This window comes from Corvus hawaiiensis, chromosome 7, assembly GCF_020740725.1.
Source record: "Corvus hawaiiensis isolate bCorHaw1 chromosome 7, bCorHaw1.pri.cur, whole genome shotgun sequence".
NCBI lineage: Eukaryota > Metazoa > Chordata > Aves > Passeriformes > Corvidae > Corvus > Corvus hawaiiensis.
In genome coordinates this window covers 40670268-40695279 of record NC_063219.1, presented here as the reverse complement: position 1 = coordinate 40695279, position 25012 = coordinate 40670268, and the positions used below count along the sequence as shown (strand labels likewise).

The 25012-nt window shown below is 40.2% G+C and overlaps 1 protein-coding gene across 11 annotated transcripts; it reads right to left on the bottom strand.

Annotated features, from left to right (window-relative positions):
- MARCHF7 (membrane associated ring-CH-type finger 7) lies at positions 1–24711 on the bottom strand. Of its 11 annotated transcripts, none has more exons than XM_048309084.1 (11): positions 24611–24711; positions 19006–19156; positions 14653–14811; positions 12380–12551; positions 10608–10772; positions 8195–8989; positions 7873–8104; positions 7442–7611; positions 6116–6225; positions 4598–4711; positions 1–947 (listed from the first exon to the last, which is right to left on the bottom strand). In XM_048309084.1, exons 2-11 carry the CDS (start codon positions 19144–19146, stop codon positions 690–692), a joined length of 2316 nt encoding a protein of 771 aa, XP_048165041.1. In that variant the 5' UTR covers positions 19147–19156; positions 24611–24711; the 3' UTR covers positions 1–689. The 11 variants fall into 11 exon arrangements, 8 of the variants coding, with proteins under 8 accessions (XP_048165041.1, XP_048165044.1, XP_048165038.1 ...); XM_048309087.1 differs by having other exon boundaries at positions 7873–8026; XM_048309088.1 differs by adding an exon at positions 2741–2789 and having other exon boundaries at positions 794–905; positions 7873–8989.
- Between the last annotated feature and the right edge of the window lie 301 nt (positions 24712–25012).

Below are 25012 nucleotides of genomic sequence, written 5' to 3'. Positions count from 1 at the left end.
TGCATACCTCTTTCATTTTTATTTATAAAGAAGTGACAACACTAGAAAACACATTGATAACCAGTGCTTTGAACAGTGAGGGTGGGATCTAAAAAAACTCTGATTAAACTAAACAACCTTAGGTCTTTATCAAGTTGCATACCTGCTAGGAATGCTGAAATGCAAGAGTTTACACCTGCAATATTCCATAATGGAACAGCCACATGATATCAAATATAATCTCAAATTTCCAAACTGGTACATAAAAAAGCCATCACCAAGTATTAAAAGACCACTGCAAGTTCTTATTGCTTTTTGAGTTAAATAATAATCTTCAAATAAGCCAAATCCCAAACAATCTCCACAGTATCTTGCTTATCCTCCTGTTCATTCATTAACAATGGAAGCAATTGGTTACATGATACGGCAAAAGAGGCATTTAAGAACACGCAAAAAAAACCTATTTAAGTATACAGGCATCCCCACCCTCCCCCTGAAACCCACTATAACCACTTAGTGCCAGCACAGGAGCAAAACTCAGTAAGATAAAACCAGAAGTCTGACTACAGTAAGAAGGAAACACAAAGGGAGATAGAGCTTCCTTGAATATTCCGAATCTGATGTCTTCCAAAACAAAGCACAACATCCTCATAATTTACAAAGGGAAGTTGCTTTCTGTGTATCTAATCCTCACACATGCCGAGTAGTTCTCAAGTTCTCACTGAGCTCCACCGTGCAGCAGTTGATTTTGAATTCAACAATGCTTCAAAAACTACAGTAATATTCAATGCGCTTTTTACTAAGGAGAGGAATAAAACAAATGCATGTTGATGTTCTTGCCAGTTCAGCATTTCTGCAGCAATTCTGTTTGTTTCTTGCAGTATGAAAGTTCTACCAGCATCAGTCTTCAGAATCATCTTCAGAAGCTGTTGGAACAACACAGTGTAATCAGAAGCCTTGACAAAAATCTGTGAAATTAAAGCACTTTAGGATGACTAGAGGAAATAAAGGTGATTTTATAATGTTACATAGCAGACTGTAATACCCACCCAAACCTTGTGTAATCACATAGCTTAATTCTTAAATGCATCTCATGTCGGAAAAATACAGCGTTTTCAAATCAAAACTCGACAGAACATACAATATGCAGTGTCCTCCTACTCTTCTTCCTCAAAATAAGAGGAAGAAAACTTAATTACGCCAGAGATTCAACTTTTATGTAGTGCTTAAGAGTGGCTCTTTCCAGCAGTAGTCAGAGGAGGATATACTCAATCCATGACAGCAGCACTCAACATACAGGAAAGAAATTACTCACTAGGTTAACAATTTGGATACTAAAATACCTATAAATATTCAGCAGTCTAAAAGAAGACCCTTAAATTTTTATATATATACATATACATATATGTTGCTTAATGCAACCTGTGCCTACTTGGAAGCAGCTCCTCTCTCCACTCCTGTCCTTTTCAGCATATGCAAGATGAACACAAAGCCCACATATGCACAGGATTTTGTTGTTGCAGCGTGAGTTAAAAGACAAATACACACTTGTCAACTACGATAGAAAAGTCGGTACACACATCTACATTAGGTTTGTAAAATGTTAGCTTGTCTGTAACAGGAATTTAATATGTCCTCTTAAGCAAGGTCTGCAGGCAAGGAAGTATTTATACTGGAGTAACTTGTTCCATCCCTGAACATAGAAAGAAGAAGTCTGACTCCTTGCTTCTTCAGTTCTTAGAAGAGAAGTGTAACTGAAGTGCATCAATAATAAATCTAGAACTCCGTATTCCTCACCTGCAACTTAAAGGCTGAATCAAATACAGATTGAATTAAGGTGTAAAATGGTACTCATTACTTTTTACTCTAGTAAAGATGCGCATAACTTAGTAATGAATTCAGAACTCGAGTCCACCTTTGACGGCTCTGAATGCGGAAACAATCATCTTGAACCAGAACTCTCTCTTTCACACACACACACACTCCCATTCCTTATAGTACTCCAAATGCACCCTGTGTACTGAAAATCCATATACAGTTGACAGACACTCACATGCACACTAGGGAAAAAAAAAAAGGGTAGATCAACTACCCTTCTACTGCCTATTCAACATGCCCAGAAATAGATCCAGGGTATATTTACCAGAAATGCAACTGTATCAGTATATAGCTTTGAATTAAAACACACTAAAAAAAGCCATTAGATGAAAAGCAGGCTTATCCTTCACCAAAATTGGCGACCTTTAGACTTCATTCACGAGGTCTGATAGGACTGATCAAGGAACTCACACAACCAAAAAGTGGGTGTGAATGGAAAAAACAAAGAGGAGAAGAGGGCAAGAAAAAGAAAGGGAAGAAAAATGGCAATACAAGTGTCTAATTTAAATGCAGTAAAATTCAATTCTAAATGTTTCTTTCCTACTGAGACTCTTGTAAAAGGCAACAACCTGAAGGTCACCATTTAGGCTATAATTATGAATTACCAGAACTGCAATAACCAACCTGTACCTAGTAAGGCATTTTGTTATTGACTGCAGATAATACTTCTGTGGTCTAAACAACTCTGTGCTGTTGGGAAATTAATCATGGAGAATTAAACTCAGTTCCCCCTCAGAATAATTCTGCTGATAATGGAAAATGCACTGCTGGGTAAGGTTTTCAGTAATTATGTTCAGTATTATGAATCTTGGCAAGGAGGATTGTACTCATTTAGCTTTGACTTGATCTAATGGGAGGGGAGGGAAAGAGGGGAAGCACCTACTTTCAATATCTTCCATATGTGCCTGAAGAGTTCTTGCAAGGTTAATAAACTAGAAACAAGGCAGAGAGAAAGTAGTTTAAAAGTTGCAAAGTTACCTGCAGAAATTTGCAACAAGTTAGCAAAGTTTTCTTCACTTTTTACATCCCAAAGCTTCACACCAGATCTTGGTTATCCTAACCCATGTGCCCAAATTACAAAAAACAATGCAAAATTTAATATAAATCCCCACACATTAGACTTCAAATTGCTATTGCACGGTTATTTCAGCTGTAAAATGTTTGTGGTAGCAGCTTGCGGCATGACTTTCCTGTTCTACAGTCTGTAAAAGACATTGATTTTGAAAGCAGCAAACATAAACAAGTGTCAGTTTAACGAAAACCATTCCTAAAAACTGTAATGCAGGAAAACATAATCACAGTAAGGACTTGCATTAGTTAAATTCATTTCATTTAATTCACAACTAATATGACAACACAGAATGCTCTGACTGAATATGGCTCACGAAAAATGCATAAATACACTTAAAGTTTTTGTTTACAATTAAAATCTTAAGACCAGGATTACTATTAGGCAACGGTGGCGGTTTAATGTCGGAAGCACATGGTATCGAAACCCAAAGCCAAAATTCCTGGGAATAAAAAGTCTCAGACAAGTGGTTTTCTTTTGTCACTGCCATTGCTTGACGCTGCACCATTGCTTCAGTTTAAAGTCCAGATACTGAGATACAGCAGATAAAATGAGTTTCCATAGCTTACTTATAGGCTTGATATCAAACACCAGCATTGGTGCTCCCACTGGTTTAAAATGCAGTGTCACACACAGAAGTATGTAACGTCTCCTCTGATGGAAAACCAGTTAAAACATCTTCTGCAATACACTCAAGCTAATAACCTGTGTCGGATGCTGGCTACTATCAGATTATGTGTCTTCTGTATCTCTACACTTGTAGCACAGAAACTGGACCATGGAATACAAGCCCTAAATTAGATGTGTACAGAAAAGAGGAGCACTGTTCTAATACATTTAAGAGATTAGACAGAACATAGTCCTGCCTCTTCCAAAGACCCAGTACCTGCTAGCAGTCAACCGTTCCAATGCGCATTGGATAAGCTTAATACTGTCACCTCTTTATATGTAAGTAAAAAACCTAAAAATAATCAGGTTTTCAGGAGACCAGTTGACTAAGAGCACTGATTGATTATCTAGTATCAAATAAACATGTGGAATACTGGATTCATGAATGAATCACTGTGCAGAAAGAATTTTGTAGGCTAATCTCTTACTGGTTAAAGGTGTACTTACCACGTTTCTAAGCCAGGCCTTTCAAGTGATGAAAATGCAGCCAAATTGAACTGATAAGAAATTATTTCTCTGACTAACACCAGAGAAATCGTACTATAGCTATAGGCTGTTGCAGAACGTTAATATTCAAGTACACATTCAGGTGTACTCCAGCAGACAAGCATTGCAAGTTCTTGACCTTTGGAATATAGACTTGCATAACGAGAAATATTAAAGAAATCGGGTAGTCCAGCATTCTTAACCGCATGTTTGGCACAGAGGGAGGTTAACCTTCCAGTTTTGCATATATTCCCAATAATCATGACAACATATACGCTAACTAATGAATTACCAACAACCTTGACGAAAAGCATTCTGTAGCACAGTACCTGCAATTATGTAGTACCTTCAGTTTCCAATCAAACATGGTACACTGACAAGCCCAGCCCATTTTAGACCGAAATTTGTTTAAAAAAGGGTGTTTCCTGGGTATCTAGGTCCCCGGTCACTTGAGGTAACAATCTGCTTTTAAGTTCTGTATGAGCAATTCCTGCCAGAAAATCACTTCATACTTACTCTGACACGTGTGCTGGCCTCATTTGCAGTTCCTAACATATCAGAAAAGCGCTGCTCGCATAAGTGTAACAACACTACAAGGTAGAGACCAGAGCTGATAAATTCATAGTCTGCCTTAAAGGAGATCAGAAGAAACATTCAGAATGTCAGTAATACACCTGCATATATGATTCAAGCAGAACAAGAATTAGATTTTAAGGGAATCATTACAGATCTATCTCTAGTTGTTCCAAAAGAATTAGGGAAATGCAATGCTAAAAAATTGAAGTTACTGAAAAGCTACTTATACTTCTGGTCCTTCCCATCTACCCCAAATCTAACATGTTATCCTTGAAGATAAACAGAGTTCTACAAATTAAATCTCAGTCAGCATGATTAGTTCAGAGAAAAGAATGTGCAAATCAGAGTATTATATCACTTGGGAAAATAAAACCAATATTGCTGGTTTCTTCTCTGTGGTCCTAAGGCTTTACAGAAAGCCAAAATAAAGGAATATATTTTAAGAATGTTATGATGTCATAAATATTTGAGAAATTCCTTTACCTGCTAAGATAAAGGAAAAACTTTAAAAATGCTACTGCTGAACAGATAATTTAGTCAACTCTTTAGAAAAAAATTTCAAAGTTCTTATTTCAAATAAAGTGCTGTGACAGCAACCAATAAGCACTAGTACTAAAACAAGATGATGGCACTCTCGAGAAAGACTTTTCAGAGACCGCCCCAATTGATACGAATTAGAGTACTAAGGTAAGAAATTAGTTTAAATAATAAAAAAAATTAGAGGCTGATGTTTTGCCCCAAAAAACTGATGTCACTCGGTATTTTCTTTAAACATCTGAGGTAGGCCAGTATCATTAGTCTTTGTACATCATCAGAATACAACCCAGAGAAGAGGGAAAAACCCCCCGAATAAAGTCAATAAAAAACAACAGCTTTGTGTTATTTACTCATTTTTAAATAGTACCCAATCCAGTAGTTCTAAGATAATGTATTTTCAAGAACAAGAGCAATACCAATGGGCCTTTGATTCTTTTTAGTTTGGGAAATTATTTGAAGGAGCAGTTACAAACTGCTAGAACAGAGGTTAGTTTCTACCTAGTTAGAGGTTAGTTTCTAATGAAACAAAAGTTTGTAATTGCATGTTTAAAACAACTGCTAAACTGTGTTCAAAACCAGCTAAAAGCTATGACAACTCCTGACTTAATGTGAAATTCAATCTAATCATGCCAGAATTCACACTGCACCTATGTGGTGGAGACACTGGATTACAAAGCCAGATGACAGATGTGCGACTAAGAAAAGAGATGTATTACACTTACTGAAAGCTCAGCTCTAGGAAGCATAGCAGGAAGGTAGAGACAATCAGAATATTGAGGAGGAAAATCTGTTCCGCATTAACATTACTTTATATGCCTAACAGTCCTTCCGAAACGGAGATGCATCTGCCTTCTCTAAAGAAGGCTGCCCTCCCAGCACTAAACCAACACTTACTTACCAAATTAGGTAAAACATACTAACTTGTTCATTTGCATGTGCCCTATAGAGTTCATGAACGTCAAAGCCTTCCAGATTAAGATGCAACTTCTCCTTGCACAATTCACAAGTTGTCACTGCTTCCAAAGAAGAACCTGGTGGGGAGGCAGGCAAGGGGAAAACTCAGTGTCAAGTTTCAACAATCTGTAACATACGACACACCCATATAAACATTAAAAACTCTATGTAATTTTTGGCTTTATTTTGCAGAGCAAGGTTAGAAGAAAAGAAAGCCTCTAATAGGAATGTAGCGACATCTGCTACTGTCCTAAGTTAAATAATGTAGAATGTTTATTCTCTGTCCAGCTGCACCTATTTTGCCTCCCATTCACTCTGGACATAATATGCCTCTTCCTGCAAGTCTGGCATAAAATTGCTTCTTGGGCTTTCTGAATTTTACTGTGTAATCCAAATACACACAAAAGTAAGACTAAATATACCAGAACAAAGTTATTGTTAAGTAACATTTTGTCTTAAGTACCAGTTTTAAAACAAGATGAACACAGCAAGCTGATAGTGGACTTATGTCTTTATCTACAGTTAAATACTTCAAATTAATTTCTTCTAAAGGGTGAGGCTTCTAATGCATCCCTACTCTGATACATACCCTCTAGCACTGAGTAAAAAAGTCAACAGATACTAGCACCCTCCTTTGGTACAAAGTATTTAATGTCTTCTATCAAGCTACTTTTAAGTCTTAAGAATACTGCAGATAGTTACAAAACGGTCAATCAAGTTGTTACAAAAATATTTCTACAGGATGCACTATCTGAAGCGTTTCTTGAAGAATTATATATGCACTTAGAAGTAATTTTTGAACAAGGAGTTTTAAAGTGCCATGAACAGGAGTTAGTATCTTTAAAAAAAGTACTTAAGTCTAGTTGCAATTCAAAATCAGGTTTGGATTTTCAAGTTCCTATCACTGCTAACAGTTAGCTCAGCTATAAAAGTCTTGAAAAAAAGCACAACCACTTCCGTAAGGAAGAATAGGGAACAAAATGCCACCCAAATGCCACTGAAGTGGGAAAGTAATTCTAAAGCTACACTTCTACAGTGTTATACTTTGTCTAATATCTTTGTAGACAATCCCAAAAAATGTAGGTCTCTGAACAAGAAATACAGTTCTTGGAACTACTCACATGAGAAGCTGCACAGACACACAAAAAGCCTGGGAAGTGCCATACTACTGTTTGTCCCCACTGCTCGCTTTTCAACTAAATACCTCAGTATTTAAAGACCTCAGTGCAATCCTTCTTCTGATAAGCATCCCTATATAACGGGAAGTCTACCTTGGTCTAGAGTCTGCTTTACCTGAATTTATCTTCGACTTCAGCCATTTTTTCATGCACTCCTGGTGAACATACTGCAGACTTCCAGTGCATTTGCATGGCTCTATTAAAAGGTTGTCAGAACTTGCAGAGGACATCTGACAGATTCTACATAAGTCACCCTCTTCATCTTCAGAATCTTCTAAAAGCAGGCTGAATAGGACGGAATACCAACAAATGCTATGACATTTCATGCAGGACTGTTTATAATGAAAATTCCACGTATCAAACTATTCTCAAACCTACGAGAATTAAAACAAGTTTCTTTAAAGACAAAAGTGAGAACACAGGTGACAGGGGACTCAGTTGCCGCCTCCTCTAAGGGAGGGTTTTCTTTTAAAATCATGATTGCAGAAAGCCCTTTCATGTTAAAACAGGTACATTTCACTATCACCAAAGAACATACTAACTTACCTTTCTTTAATTTTCTGGAGCCTTTCTGGATCTCTTGAAGGTGGTATTTTAGACTTGCCACTTTCTTGTCCATCAGACTGATTCCAGCCAGAGGGAATAATATCTACAGTTATCATAAGATTGTCAGACAGACTGCTTCCTAATGTTGGAGGCACTGCAAAGCGAAAGAGAGAACCAGGCAGAATTCCCGAACTTCTTCCACTGCGGGCTGAATCTGGTGGGGAGGCAGTAGCTGTAGAAATAACAGATACTGCAGGTGTGGGTGGTCCACTGACAGAAGCCCGAGGAGGGCTATCTGATGCTTCGAGAGAAGTCTCCTCACCTGACTCTCTCCTTCTAAAGACATGCTGTGATCTAGCAGTTGTATCAGAGGTAGAGATCCTTGCGGATTCATCTCTTCCTTCTCTTCTTCTTCTGGAAAAGAGAGGTGTACATCTGTTCCTCAAAGAGGATGACAGCCAGGATCCTGTGCTCCTACTTTCAGTGTCTGGTCTGTAACTTTCCCCATCAGAATCAGAGCTGCGATTCTGTGAAACTCCTGATAAACCCCATCTTCGTCCAAGAAAGCTAAACCCCTGAGAAGCTTCGGATGACTGAAGCCCTGTAACTTCCGGAGTTGCAGCTCCATTACTACTTGACAGAGTAGTAGCTTGAACTCTTGGGACCACCGTTGACTCTTCAGAGCCTAATGATCTCGTATGCAATGGGTCTTGGCTAGACCTTCGAGAGAAAAATGTAGATGACATACTAGATGCTAAACGAGACAGCAGCTGTCTGGTCGTGCGCCTCCCTTCACTATCAGCTGCAGACTCATTCAATGATCTCTGAGAAGATAAAACCCTGTCGGAACCACTGGAGGAAGGGGTTTCATCTCTAATGGCAGTAAGAGAAAATGCTGGCTGTACACTCCTCTGGGGAGATTCCAATTCATTTCTCCTTTGTCTTGAAGAATAGCTGGATCTTGAAGAGCTCATGTTAGAGTCTCTGCTGAAAAAAGATGGCTGATGATCAGAAGGCAACTGGTGGTTCATGGGTGCATTCAGCCTCAAAGTGCTTAACGAGTTCTCTTTTGGTCTTGCTCCCTCTGCATATGAAGAGGCAGGCCTGTCTCGAAGATCTGTTGCAGAAAAGCAGAGGAAAATACCATGACAAGATGTGCTCAAACACATCAGAAAACATTCAAGGTCAGGTTCAACAGGGCTCTAAGCAACCTGTCCTAGCTGAAGATGTCCCTGCTTATTGCAGGGGGGTTGGACTAGAGGACTTTAAAGGTCTCTACCAACCCAATCCACTCTATCATTCTTAAAAGTGTATCTTCTGTAAATGCTGCCTGAGTATCTCAACACACTGAGAATTCCATTGTATATGAACTGTAGCTCACATGAAGCGGCTGAGGTGGCTAGTCTCCTTCCTCAAATGGCTGCACTGGGGGGTTGTGGGTGGGAAAAGGGGGAAGGAAGAACAAGCATGGATAGATGAAGGTAGGAAACAGAAGCTCTCTATGTATTCTGGAATTAAAAACTTTCATCTTTGTAGTTTTGGTGACTTTCCTTTAATGGGTTCTGCGTTGCAATCACCATTTACCGCTGAAGATAAGCGCTATTTATCTGGCAGATTCCAGCTAACAAAACATCTGCACAGATGCCAAGCATCTATCATATGCTTTTGATAACACATCAGGGAACACAGTTGGGAGTTCTTTTTATAGCACATAGTAACAGCACTACTGCTAGAAATGCAGCATCGACAGTACAAAGCAAGGTTGCTCACCAATCCACTTCTCCCACTAGGCTCTACCAGGCAGAGTAGTCAAACTGTCCACTTATTAAAAAGCGTTAAGAGTATGATGACATTAAAATACACCCTCCTGTCGAGGTAAGACTACAGGACAAATTCTCAAAGTTGATTTTATCTTTTCTGCTCATCTTCTATACTTATTAACGCGGTACTTTTTTTTAACTTCTGCATTACAGAATACCACCAATGCATCTGCAAAAGTTTGCAGATCAAGACTAATGATGAGCTTCCCCTGAGACAGCTCTAGAAGGCCACAGCACTCTGAACAGAAAGTGAAAATTACAATGCAGAAGTCCTTACTAGTCCTAGCAGTTGCTATGACACTCTACTCTCACCTCATGTAAAGTGTGTGTTTATCCATTTTTATTTTCAGTGGTCTAGCAGTTTTCCCTAATAACCATTTGAGAACCCAAATAAAAAGAGATAATATGCACCTTTAAGAAAAAACTTTCCTGGGCCAAATCAACGTTATTTCTTTTCCCATACCTAAACCCCAAGAGATTTTAATACAAACAAGAAAAGGGCTTTACAGACTAATCACGGAGTTACAGTGGCGACCACCGACACCACTTTCACATGACTGAATGCATCTACAAGCTAGACCATTCACATATCCTTTGATGGTTTGTTCAACGCACGGAAAGCGGCCAACCAACTTTATTTAAAAGGATACTTTAAAATATATTTCGTGTTTTGAATAAAATATTAAAAGAACATGCCCAGAGAAGTTTCGGACATCCCATCCCTGGAAGTGTTCAAGGCCAGGTTGGATGGGGCTTGGAACAACCTGAGATAGTGGAAGGTGTCCCTGCCCATGGCAGGGGGTGGAACAAAAGGTCTCTTCCAAACCAAATCATTCTGTGATTCTACGAACATGTTAAGAAATGAAAAGCCATACAAACTGTAGGTTTACGAGCTTTTGGTTACACAAAACGTACATGTTGAAGGTGAAAAGTCACTGTTTCTGTAGCTGGGATCCACCAGGTTATTAACAGATAGATCTGTTCTTTCTAACTGTGTTCGCTCTCTCACCAGATCAGTTCCAAGGGAGCCAAGCATTACTGATGAAGATCTAGGAATCCTACTGCATCTCCATGAGGAATCTGGAAAGCAAAAGTAAATAAATCCCCCCTTTTAGTAATCATCTAAAAATCCATTAAAGCTGGCACTTACACAGGCATTTTTGTTATTCCTATCAAGGGCAAGTTTAACATTACCACTAAGCTGACCAAGGACCCAGCTGCCAACATAAAGCTAAGGGCACTCTGCTGATGCTGGCACTTACTTCATCTTGCAGCAAGTTAGTTCTGAAAGCTAAATCTAACAAAAAGTAGTAATACTTTTGGGAAGAGTCAGACACTCTTACAGGACAGAAGAGGTAGAGAGGTAGCATCTTGCTTCCTAATGGTAGCTAGTTTTTAAAAAGGTTTCACATTATAGCAAAACAGCAGCTTGAGACTTAGCAAATGCTGCCATTCCACTTGACACGACTTAAAATGAAGTTTCATTTCTCATAAAAACAGATGATGAAGCTTAAATGCAGTTTAGACACAACTTTAAGAACAATGACTAATACTGTTTGTTCATATTACAGAGCAAAATGCTTCAGTGTAAAAAAGAGATCTTGTTTTTTGTTAACAGCTCTAACAGCTGCATAGCAAACTGTACATACATCAGCTGTGGACAAAACTCTTGTTCCAAAAGAATCTTCTTCAACGGCCCTGGAAAATTCACCTTTATATTATTTGCTAACTTACCAAACCAAATTTAAGCACTCATTGGTCGGCAGTGTGACGACCAACCAGAGTAGAAATGGAAAGATAAACAGTCCTACACCATAGTGAGAAATGTTAATGGTTGTCGTTTTATTAATGGAGTAAGAAAGTATCAATAATACTGAGGTTTGAGCAAGAACTTATTTTTATTTGGACGGCTGTGCAATTCCATAAGGGGATATAAAAAACCCCATTAATCCATACTCGTAAGGGTAATCTAAATTAATCCAATGATCTGTATCAAAACAGTTTAGAAAAATTTTCAGTGTAAGGTTTTGACCGTTACTTCCTGAGTTTTAGACTTTTGTTGGCACATTGCATAAATTCTGTCTATCCAACTTCCATGAACTTACTCGCAGCTTTAACGAAAATCTCAGGTTTTCATGAAAGAGCTCTTAGTGTAGAGTATTTCTTTACAATGGGACCTAAAGAATGAGTTCAGGCCCTGCTAAAAAAGGAGCGCTTTCTTCCCCGACCCCTAACAACAGGGCTCTAACCAGCCATGACACTGTGCTTGAACATATTGCTAAGTATGGTAAAGATTTCCTTTCTGCTGTCCCTGGTACACACTGATGTATCAACACAATTTGACTCATGAAATAAGAGCAGCTGCACTCATTCTTTTCTTGAAATCTTAACCAATTAAGGTGTGTTTGAGCCATCAAGTTCAGCTTGACCACAAATGGAATAGGTAAAGGTAAGAATTCTGAAACAAACAAGTACAATTGGATTTTCAAAAGACCATGTTAACAGCATACTCAGAACTTTGGATACTGCTATCATTGTGAACACACTCTTCAGACAGGCATAAATTTTTATTATTTAGGAAAGATATAAGCATAATATTTGAAGCGAGTCTTTTAAAACTTGGTAAAACCTGATCTTACTACTCAGACAATTATGATGTAACTCAGCTCAAGTAATCAACCTCTCACCTGAAAAGGCAGTCAAGCCATTACTTCTCACAGAAGAGGTAGATGTACAAGATAGCTTAGGTCTCTTTGAATCGCTATCTTGCTGCTGGCTATGCAGTCTTGAATATGCTCCCTGAGTTCTCTCAGACTCACCGTAACGCCCAGATGTAAAATGAGAGGAAGAAGATGTAGACTGAAATAACATTAAAAAATAAATTACATAGTATACCAGATGCACTTACACGGCACAAAAGCATGCATACTGTAAAACTCACATAAATTGTAAAGAATAACTTTAGATACAAGACCTTTTCTTTAAAAATAACGTAGGAATTAGGCTTGTGCTCTTGATTAGTATTTCCATGTTTATTCAATACAGCCCTACCAACCAAAGTCAGTTTCTATAACATTCAACATTATATTTCCTTTACAGATAGATGTGGCTTACAACAAAAAATTGTTGTAAAAAGGGGGGAAAAAATTATATTCCTGCCTTGTAAGATGCTATAAGCACAATCAAATATAGCTTTACAGATCCCCACAGGAACATATTTTGTTGTCCAGAAATGGCCAAAACTGAAGAGCTACATAAGTTGGATTAGTTAAACTGTTAAATAAAATAATTTTTCATCAACCTAAAATATAATTAGCTAAGGAGTGAGCTTCAGGAAAACTCTTTGAAACAAATATATTTTGGTTACAATAAGCTCAAATGCAACTGAAGGAGTTCAGAGTACAGAACAGGTACAAAACAATTTTTGCAGTGTACAGCACTGAAACAAAACAGTTTTCAGAAACTAGTACTATAGGACTTAGAAAAATAGTTTGAAATAGCCTACAAAGCTATTTGTCTGGTTACTTACAGTCAAGCCATTTATTTTCTATTTGAAATGCTTTGGGTTTATTTTTTCATATAAAAAAGAAACAGTTGAGCTCAATCAAAAAGCTGAATTATTTGCCTTCCCAGAAACTATCTACAACCAAGATCCTTTAAAGATCAACCAAATTAGAGTATGTTATATCTGCATTTTATTTCTACTTAGTTACTGCATTTACTAAGTTTAAGGCACAACTTGCTGACTCTTTCAAACTAAGAAGTCTCTAAGTATTTCCCTCATCCCATCATAAAAAAAACCAGATAGGGAGACAGAAACTAACATCAGAAACCAAGTATGAAGCCAGGTTACTTTCCGTCACTAGTCTTCTATTTAACATATCACTTGTCTGTTAATCATTTACTATTTGACATGCGGAATTTTCAGTGTCTTCTGCAAGGTTCACTTGAATTAGAATTTACTTTAAGAGAATAATTAACCTTAATGGGGAAAAAAAGGGTTTTCATCTTGAAAACTTTACAGCACCAATTTAACTAGATATGTAGACCACTTAGAACCACAGATTCTATTTGCATTTCAACTATATGTAGACATCTACCATAACTTCCTCTGAAGGCCAACATATGCACACTAGTTCCTGCCTCCTCACCCCCCAATATCTCAGTTGTCTTCACTTTCAAGTCACCTAAGAAAACCAACACCTCTTTAACAATGAGAGCACTCTTATGAACCCAAACATCTTTCCCTTTCAAAGTGAGCAGAATTTTTACTTCACCGTTGTCCCACCAAACCTGTTCAGTTTTCTGCTTTTCCTATCTTAGTATTTCTACTGCGCTTCGAAGTGTTTTACTGTCATTCTAGAATGCATGAGCACGTCACAAGCGAACTACTTTATTCCCGGAGTTACAAAGGCACATTCTAGAATCCAGTTAAGACAAGCTATTAGGGCCTGAGTTTTGAATCTCAGGTAACCATTCTTTCACAGTAAGAACAAGCAGACTATGAAGTACACCTCACAATTAAATTTCCTAAAGCAGGTCTCCAAACTCATGAACTTTGTGTTAACTCACAAAGGTAGTGCCATCCCAAAAACATCCCCTCTGGAAATACCTGATGGAACAAGTATAAATATTATCAACTTTGCCATCCACAGAACTATAACATGTATGAGATTCTAACCACCCCCTCCTTTTCCCTTTTAAAATGAACTTTTACAGAGCTACTGACTTCAAATGTATTTCTTAACTCTTAGTAAAACTAATATATATCACTACTTTCATCCTCTGTTTTTTTACACTGCTATCTTCTAGCTTTTGCTCCACCTTGAATTAGTAAGATCTACTTCTCTAGAAACTCTACAGCGAGCACCTGCTGGCAGCTTTTCAGATTGGGAAAGCTAAAGTAAAACCCTGGGGTTTCAATATTTTTTTCCAATTATCACACATTAACAGTTCTCACCAATCTGCTTCTGCTTCCCAAAAATGTTCCAGAATGTGGATGATCAAGTGTCCCTGAGTAGCGAGTTGGAGACGATGCTGTAAGCTTCCAAGGAGTTTCACGGGTGTCTCTTTCTCCAATTCTCCAGTCTCTACTGGAACTATTCAATACACTGGATTCCTGAAGAACAACAGGCTTATCATATGCATCTTGTAACTCAAAAATAACGCAGTATCTGATCTGAATATTGAAAATATAGGGAAGTGGAGGCAGTAACAAATCTGGAAACCTTTCATAAGAAACCTCAAGAGATAGCCAAGAAGTGAAACAGGCTTAGAGAGAACCACTGTAAAAGGAAAGTTTTGTTGTTTTGGGCTTTTTAAAGTACTTTATAGCAGCTCCCTCATCTGTCCTCTCATTTGACCTAGGACAAAAAAAAGGTGAAGTCTAAGGCTTTTGAGGCATTACCCTAACTTAGATACTGCAGCAAGAGATCAGAAGTAAAGGCCTCACTTTCAAGTGTTATGCAAAAAGCCCCACAGGTGTAGAAAGGGTCTCCATGACAACAAAAGCACCTCTGGCCACTAAAACAAGCTGAATTTCAATGAATAGATTACAACTGAGGAAAGAGACTGCAATTTAATTTGCTCCATAGAATAATCATTGAGATTGGCAAAATTAATAGAAATAACAGAAATGCAACCATTTTATTAACACTAAGCAGCACTTTCAAGTGATTATTTGTCCATTCTCTTTCTATGAACTATTAGTACCACCGACACAGTAGCTCCCATCACCATTTCTTAAAAGTGACAACAAAGTACTCAAAACCAAACCAAGCAATATGAAAATCTCAGCTTGTTTTCTTCCTTCAGTTCAGCTTAAGACTATTTAACATCTGACATTTATCAGAACGTAACAATTAAAGCCCTACATAAGGTATTCTGGTTTTGGTGTCTATTTTCAGTAGCTGAAAAATGTGATCAGGAAAACATTCAAAACAATTTTATAAACTACACTTGATCCTATCCCTCCACTGAAAAAAACCCCAAAACTTATAATTCATTTATCATAAAATGTTTACTATGTTGTATCATAAAGGATAGGAATATTTTTCTCATACCATGACACCAGTTCAATTTTTGTATTTTAAAGTCATCTAGAAACAACACTATATCCCATACATCTGATTAGTTTACAGTTAACTTCTTTGTTATGCCTCCTCAGATAAGCAGGGGTTAGTCCCTGGATCGATCTCAAAAAGTGCATGACACACAAGAATTTCATACCTATATGAAAAAAAAACAAAACCAAAAAAAAAACCAAAACCCCCACCCAATAGAAACCTTTCTTATTCATTAGCCCTAATCAAAACCAAATACAAATTTGACTGCTCTGTCCCAGAAGTTTTTGAGTTAACCTATAATCAAGTGTTCTCTCCATGGAAATTCTGTATTAAAAATCCAAGTCCTCTTTATAACTAAAGCATTACCGAGAACCATAATTTTTTTTCTTCTAAATGACATATTTTAAATTACTTGTAACTGAACTAGATCTTAAATACTTTAAGGTAGGTTTCTGAATGGATTAATGAAGTGAAAATGCCTGTCCTTTGCATTCCTATCTGACTGGACTTAAACCTTCTTGCTCCATCCAGTCTCTGTAATCTTAACCTACAAGCAACAATGCAATTTGTTCCTACCAGCTCTGTAACTACCAAAGGTTAGTCAAGAGAGGGAGTTTCCCTACGGTTTTATCAGTAAGCACCAGTCTTGCATAATGAGCTCTCAGACTACCTTATACAAACTGGGAGTGGAAAAAAGGGGTACAACATAATCTTCTACACAAATATTTTCCCTTCTGTTTTAACTGGCAAGTGTTAAAAGATCATTCCTCAGCTCAGAATCACTTTGCTCAACAGGAAATAGTCAAAAGAACACACAGTGCAGTGAACATATTGCAGTTCATGTAATAAATTAAATAATGTAAGGTACATTGTGTCAAAATCTTTTAACGGTGGTAACACATCGAACTCCACAGCACCACTTCAGCTGAAGACTCCTCTTCTGATCAATGGCTTTCAGTATACGTGCATGATTTATGGACTGTGTCCATAAATCTCTACAAAAGAGTAAGATTGTTTGATCTGCTTTTGTTGAGCAGCCAGCCACTGAAAAGCATGTAGGACTCCAAAATGCAAAAACGACTGACAACTGCTTCCCCTTGTACATCCCCTATAGCCTACATAATAACAAGCACTTGCGTGCTAGAGATAACCAAAATGTAACACGCATACATTTAATTGCTAAAAATAATGTTCTATTACTTGTAAAATTCTTTCTCAAAAAGGCATTATATAATGCAATGTCCCAGATAGCTGGTCAGCGGGGACCAAACTACTACCCAGGTTTTTTTTCAAATATGAACATTTAATCATGGAGTTAAGTTTCTGCAACTACAAAGACCAAAATGGGCTTACGTTTCTGGGCCCAAAATCGAGGTGAGAATTGCTGACAGGAGCAGAAAAAAAGTACTAAGATAATTGAGCCAAACTGCTCTCTGTTGCTTCCAAGTGTCCAAAATAATTTCTAAAGTAGTTTAATCTCTGCTTCCCATAATAGTCTCCCAAACTGCAAGCACCTGCACAGTGTGAATACTTCCTCTTAAGCACAGCTCCCCCCCTCCACAAAAGTAGATTGGTTAGTGTAAAATGCTGCTTGTGAAACAGCAAAAGGCCTTTCTTCAGTCCCATGTATTGCACACGAAGTCCAGCTGTACTAACATACTGACATGACAGGCTGATGTGAAGTCTGTGCTGGTTTTGCAGCACAGTGATGTGAAGTCGGCCTGGTTTTTGGTAGCAGGGGGGGGCCACAGAGGTGGCTTCTGTGAGAAGCTGCTGAAAGTTTCCACCACGTTTGGCAGAGCCGATCCCTGACAGCTCTGAAGATGGCCGCTGGCCAAGGTTGGGCCAATCAGAGATGGTGGTAACACCTCTGTGATAACAGATTTAAGAAGAAACCAAAACAAAAGTAGGGATGCGGGTTTAATTCCAGCCATAGCAGAGTAGCAGGTGAGAACGTGTGAGGGAAACAGCATGGAGACACCAAGGTCAGTGGAAGAAGGAGGGGGAGGAGGTGCTCCAAGCGCCAGAGTCGAGACTCCTCTGCAGGCCGTGGTGAGGACCATGGTGAAGCAGCTGCACCCTTGCAGCCCCTGGGGATCCACGGGGGATGCAGAGATCCGCCCACAGCCCACGAGGGAAGTGCTCACGCTGGAGCGGGTGGATGCCTGGAGGAGGCTGTGATCCAGTGGGAGAGCCAGTGGAGAGAGGGGGCCCGGCTTCCAGAGTGGAGCAGCCTGTCCTTGGAGGACTGTATGTATCCCGTGGAAGAGTGACCCACGCCACAGCAGTTTTGGGAGGACTGTTTGTCTGTGAGAGGGACCCACGTTGCAGCCATTTTGGGACAACTGCTGCTCGTGAGATTGGATCCACGCTGGAGAAGTTCATGGCGAACTGTCTCCCTTGGGAAGGACTCCTCTCCCTGAGCAGTGGAAGAAAACCTTGGGTGATGAACTGACCAAATCCCCACGCCCTGTCCCCCTGCACTGTCGGTGGGAAGGAGGGAGTGGTTGGGGGAAGAAAAGGTGTTTTTAAGGGCTTATTTTACTTCTCATTATCCTCCTCTGACTCTGTTAGTAATAAATTCACTTTGTACCTCAAAGTTAAGCCTGTTTTGCCCTTGGACTGTTTTCTCCCCATCCTTATCTCAACTCATGAACCCTTTGTTAAGTTTTTCCCTCCTCTGCCCAGCTGTGGCAAGGGAGGCCGAGTGAGCGGCTGTGGTGTGGCATTTGGACACAATGTCAAATTGTGTGCCTGGCATTTGGACAATGTCAAATCACAACAGAGTCTAAAGCTCTTATGCTTACCTTTCCAAAATACAAACACAGGAGGTGCTGCAGAATGGCACGACCTTAAATGACAACACAGTCCTGTACTTTTTGCATCACCAAGACATCAAGTGTAATGCCTTACACGCAGCAAAGTTCAAACACAACCCTCACCTCTCCCTCAACAGAAAACTCCATTTATCCAGGTTTAAGATGGCCGTGACTCATAAGAAAATAGATCCGTATTATCAGGATGCCCTCTCATTCATCAAACAGTTGATTTCTACAGGTGCAGCTACAAACAAGAGCAGGTAAAACCAGAAAATCTAGAACTACCAGTTCAATAAATACTGTCATTGGCCTGGTTAGTAAATTCTTGCATTTTAGAAATTTTGTTTGTCCAAGTTTTAGGGCTTTTCTTGGTAAAAAAGACACCTTTAAAATTATTTATACTTTATAAAAAGAAAAAAAATACATTACCTGGTATCCAGATTCTAATCTCCATGAAGATTCTCTTGTGCTATATGCACCAGATAAACTGTTTCCACTCCTAGATCCTAGAGGAGAGCTGGAAGCTTGAACACTTATCCTGCGAGGAATTCTTGAGGGTTTTGACTCCATTCTTTGTATCCTGTACAAGGACATACTGATCATTTTTTCTCACAGAAGCAGGGAACTCATGCAAAACATGCACAGGCCATTCCGGGTGTAACATAAATATGAGTCACACATACAAATATTTACACAGTGCTTTGGTATGACTGTGCATCAGTAAAATGGGGAAACAAGTTCTTATCCTAGTTTTTGTAACCTCTTCTTTACATCTCCTCCCATCCCTCATTAGAAAACTACAGTCCCTTTTATCATTTTGCAACAATGTATTCTTGCAATTATAAGAGGGTGGTCCCTTAAGAACCACACAGTAGTCGTATTAACACCAAATGCGTCAGGAACAGACTACTCAGATTTTTTACATTCATATATTACCATTTTTGCTAATGAACTGCATCTCAACACTTGCAGAATTTATATTCAGACTTATTTCTCAGGGTTGAAATTGTGAAACTTCACTCTCCTGTGAAAAAACACATCTGCAGTCTATGCCTTCAACTTCTCCAAAGACAACTCCCATGGAAGTTAACATGCACAAAGGAGCACAGGCTATCTCACAAGTGTATTTATAAATTTACTTCTCACTTGCTGAGTGTTTATTTGCCTTTCGCTATTTCTAGGCATTTCAAAAGAAATGCTGGTGCCTTTTCCACATGAGAAGTGTTCCTGTACTCATCCCTGTCCTTGAAGTGGTATCTGACTTAACGTTTATCTAAAACTCCAGACAGCTAGATTCTTCCTCCTCAGGATTGTAGAGACAGAAGCAGACCACAAATGGTAGCTCTTAAATAAAAAAAAAATTCAAGGGAACTGCAGTGTCCTCAATGGTGCGGGTACATGAAGAGTAGCATGACACCTCTCAGCTCAAACAGATGGCCGAGAATCCCACTGATAGAAGGTGATTTGCAGAAGTGGTACAGTCTATTTAATCACTTTTAATTTTGGCCTAACTTTCTGAGAGTAGGAGTAAGCTATATTGATAAAGAGAAACCCTATCCATTGATAAAGTACATTTTTTCCACAATTCAGCTATGCTCATCAGTATCACATTCTGCAAAATGCTGCTACATCAATCCTGACACACCTCACGTCTGGCCGCAGTTTCAAGGCGAGTCCACACACTCAGGACTTTTAATCTTTGCTCAAGTCACACTGAATTAAATATTCTACCTGGTAAAAGCCAGTTAGTTTGTACAGAACTCCACTGACCAAACAGTTGGGACAGCTGAGGTTAGTTTCCTTAACCACTGTTCTCATGCATATTGAGTTGTTAGCTATACAACAGCAGCCAAAATGTAGCCTAATCCTATCAAGCAGCCAAAATGCTTCATCTTGCAAGGAGGACTCTAAAGTATACCAAGTTTAAGTGACTGTTTACCTTTGTGTACAAAAGAGCTACTGGCTTGTATTACAGAGGACACCTTCTTCTAGACCACGCTTCCAACACTAGTAACCCGTTCGTGTTTGCCAGAGCCATCACCAGTTAAACAAGATCTGGTCAGGAATCTGAAATGCTCACTTGCCCAACTTTGCATTAATAAACTGCCTAACTATCTAAACTACACCACTTCAAGTGGATCATTAGTTCAATAAAACATAACAATCGTATTTATTCCTAAACTGTAATGATAGTTAATTTAACCTTCAGAGTAATCTGCCATAATGCGCTCTACAAGTTTAGTCCTTGTATGAAGCTGCAATCAGTGTAAAAAAGTAACCATCAAAGTTGCAAACTGTGAAGCTAAAATAATATCACAATAATATACACTAGAGCGTAGGCTAGACAGGACAGCCATATATCTTGACAAGATCTGATACTCAAAGCACTGTTTGTCTATGTTTTACCCTGATATAAAATACAAGGAACAAACACACAGAATAACGGATACAATTCTGTACTATTAAGTACTCGACAAAGAGTGCTGGCATTATCTCCTTTATTATGGATCATTCTGTTTCTGAATCACTTTGTTTCAGACAGGTGTGGAACAAGATGAATTAAATAACATAGACAGAAGTCAGACACGGACGTACATAGAAAATGCAAAGGTTCAAGAAGGGATGGAAGCTCCTACTAGTAGGAATTAATGCCCAGATGAATCAGCAGAGGAGACAGAAGTGTAAGACAACTTCAGAGACTAAATTAGAAACCATCTAATACTAATAAAATTGCTTATGCACCATCCACAGAACAGAAAAAAATAAGAGCATTCAGATAAGACAGGGTGGAAGACTGGACACCAGAGCCAACTACCTGCAGCAGCTGAAATGGAGTCCAAAATTAGCAAATTGCTTCTACAGATATACATAAATAGGCACAAGACTAATTTTGTCCTTCAGTGGTAGCACCAAGAGGACAATGCTATCCATCAGCCTAATCTTGTAAATTAGCACAGGTTGTGATTTCAACTCAAGTATGTCAGGATAATACGATCTATAGAATATTTTCTTTTTCAAAGTGAAGAAATCTTGCAGCAACTATACCCAAAAAAAGGTGAAGTTAAGGCAGCACAATAGAAAAGGCAAAATTTAATGTGTCAGTTTACGTACACACACTACGATTTACTTCTTGCATACAACCTCACATTTCTTTTGCAGTCTTGGCTTCAGCCAGCAAATGAGAAAGATCTGCTATAAACATCAATCAGAGTCGTGTAAGAATAGGCATCTGACATTGGCCATGTCTGATGCAGAGGTGAAAAGATGCTGAATAAAAGGCCTTATGGTCTCGGCAAAGAACTTCTGATCAAGGAAACTGGATTTTACCTTTACCTTTCAACAAAGATTCAGTGACATAAAGCACGTCACTAAGATGAATCATTTTTTAAAATATGCTGCCTAAGAGCTCTTCAATTTCTGGGGATCCATTATAAAATACACTCGCAATCCAACTAGCAGAAATCATACAGTAGTTTGAACTGGAAGGGATCTTTAAAGGCCATCGAGTGCAACTGCCCTGCAATGAGCAGGGGCATCTTCAACCAGATCAGATGGCTCAGAGTCTGATCTCACCCGACCTTGCATGTTTCCAGGAACAGAGCACTCACCATCTCTCTGGGCAATCTGTGCCCAGGTTTCACCATGCTCACCATAAAAAATGCCTTAAATTTACTCCTTGTTTTATCACGACAAGCTCTACTAAATGTCTGTCCCCGTCTTTCTTATAGACCCTTTTTAAGGGTCTGAAAGGCTACAGTGAGGTTTCCCCAGAGGCTTCTCTTCTCCAGGCCAAACAACCCCAATTACTTCAGCCTTTCCTCGTAGTCTTACCCAGACGGAAAGAGATACAGCTGAAGTCAATGGAGCCATGATGTCCATTGACTAGATAGACAAAACTAGATCTAGGCATTTCAGTTCTGGTGATCAACACTAGTAAGAAGTGTTTGGAGTTTTTTTTTTCCCCAGAGTTCTCTGAAAACCATTTTAAGCACTGTACCTTGAAAGCCTGAGACGCAACTGTCTTCATAGGTGGCTTGAATACAAGCAAAACACATGCAAGGCTTACGCTGATCCCAGTAACATAATGAGGTGGTCATAAATAAGGTGAACATGCTAAGCTATCACACAGCACAGGACAGAGCCACACAACGGTCTCATGCTAACAAAACAAGCACATTATTAAAGCCACAATACTACTTGTCTGCAAGGGGAATATTGTGCTTGTATACAATATTTCAGAATGAGAATGGTTCCCTTTTACAGTATCAGCATCTTTCCTGAAGAAAGATACTCAAAACCTCAAGAATTTTGTTTACACGCGCAGGAATTCAACAAACCCCAAGTGGTAATGAACATGAGGTAGTGAGTTCTATAATGACAAAGTAGACACCTCAATTTACACAGAAGGTAGTGAGACCACAAAATACTTCAATTACTTCTCTGAGGAGATAATAACAATAATCATAGTAACAGAAACTGGGTTGCAGTCTGAACTGATTAAAAAGCCTGTTGTTGCCAGAAAGAAAAGGAACACCTTCCTCAAATATCACACCTGATGTGTCCTTCATTGAGAACACTCAATACCTGGGAAAACACACTTCTGGCTTCTCCATTATTTTGGCACTACTCCCACTTGTACCCAACAATGGAGAAACAAGAACGTGTACAGCAGGATGAGCAGCACTCTTCTTACCAAAGCAACATATTTCATCAGCTTATGCCATGTTGCACTACTTAGCAACCAAAACCTCATGAAAAAATCTGGAAACAACTCTAGAGACTCCTGAAATAAGGGATATATATGCAATGCCTCTCAAGCTTGGTCAGAAACCAAGTTCTGAAATAAAACTTTCAAGTCATACCTGGGAAACATGACCAACTTGAAACAGGAGGTGGAGCTGCACAGCCTATTTTGAGCACAAAGATCAAATGTCCTGCCTTTCTTGATCTGTCATCCCTCTAACAGCATTATAAAAGATCAACTAGACCTAACAGAGCATGGATAGAGATAACAAAAAGATAGAAGATCAAAGAGGTTTTTGCGGGAAAGCAATGCAATCTCAAAAGACAAAAATAACACAGAGAGTAAATATTTTGCTTCCGCCTTGACCCTCTCTACTGATAAAAGAGGAGCAAATTCAGATAGTCATGTCTACGAGTAAGTAAAGCCTTTGCCAGCTTCCATGATTTCTACCAGTTCTAAGCAATCTTGTACCCTCCATAAGAAGGAAGCATACACATCACCGCCTGCTCCTAAATTCAAATCTTCTGTCTTGGAACTATGCACTGACACTTCTACCTAAGACTCGAGCTCTCATGTCTACATGTTTTTGTGTGGTTTAACACAAAACTATTCGTAAGATTTTCTCCCGAGCAACTTGTGCTCGCGTGTCTTCCTCGGGGCTTACTCACAATCACGTTTTTACGACAAACAAGACGGAGCCCACGAGTCTTTCAGATGGTGCAATTCTTCATTCCAGTTATTTTCTCAACCTTCAATGTAGTGAAATTGACAAATAACTCAGGAGCCTCCCAGGAGTCCAGTGAGGAGCAAGAATATTTACAAATGTCGATAGTTGCCCACGCTGCAGCGGCTGGTGCCCTAACGCTGGGCTGTTCCCGCAGTCCGGAGCCAGCGGGGGCTCCGCAGAGCCGCCGAGGGCACGGCACCTCCCCCGCCAGGCCCCGGGAAGCGGTCTACACGGCTCCGGCCCGGCCGGAGCCCGCGGCCGCACCCGATCCTGCTGCCCAAGCAGCGTCCGACCCCAACCGCCGGGCAGAGGCCGCCGAGGGGGACGGAGAGGAACGGGGGGGCACCAGGTGTCACACGGCCTCGCTCCGAGAGCGGGCGAGGAGCCGAGCGGCCGTTGGGGGCGATGGCGGAGAGAAGGGCGGGTCGGCCGGTCCCAAAATGGTTCACCCAACCCTGGCGTGAGACCGCCGGGGCGGGCCGGGTCCCGTTGCAGGCGCGGCCCGGGCCCCGTTGCAGGCGCGACCCGGGCCGCACCGGCCGCCGCGGGTGGTCCGTACTCACCGTGGCGGCCGGGCCGCCGCGCAGGCCAGGCCAGGCCAGGCCGGGCCGCACCTCCCGCTCGCACCGCTCCCACAGCACAATGGCGGCGGCGCGAGACCGCCCGCCTGCCAGGCACGGCCACTCCCAGCTCTCGCGAGGACTGTGGCCGCCCCGCGGCCGCCCCGCGGAAGAGGCGCGGCGGGGGCGGGGGCGGAGGCGGGACCGCGCGCAGGGGCGGAGCCCCGAGCGAAGTCCGAGCGCTGTGGGGCGGGCAGAGCTGCGGCACGCGCGGAGCGCGGGCGAGAGCTGAAAAACCCTCCTGGTAGTGATGGGATTCAGTTTTGTCCGCGGAGCAGCATCCCCAGAGGCATCGGAATCGACTTCCATGTTCAGCCTGAAAACTGCAACACGGTCTTTGAGTTT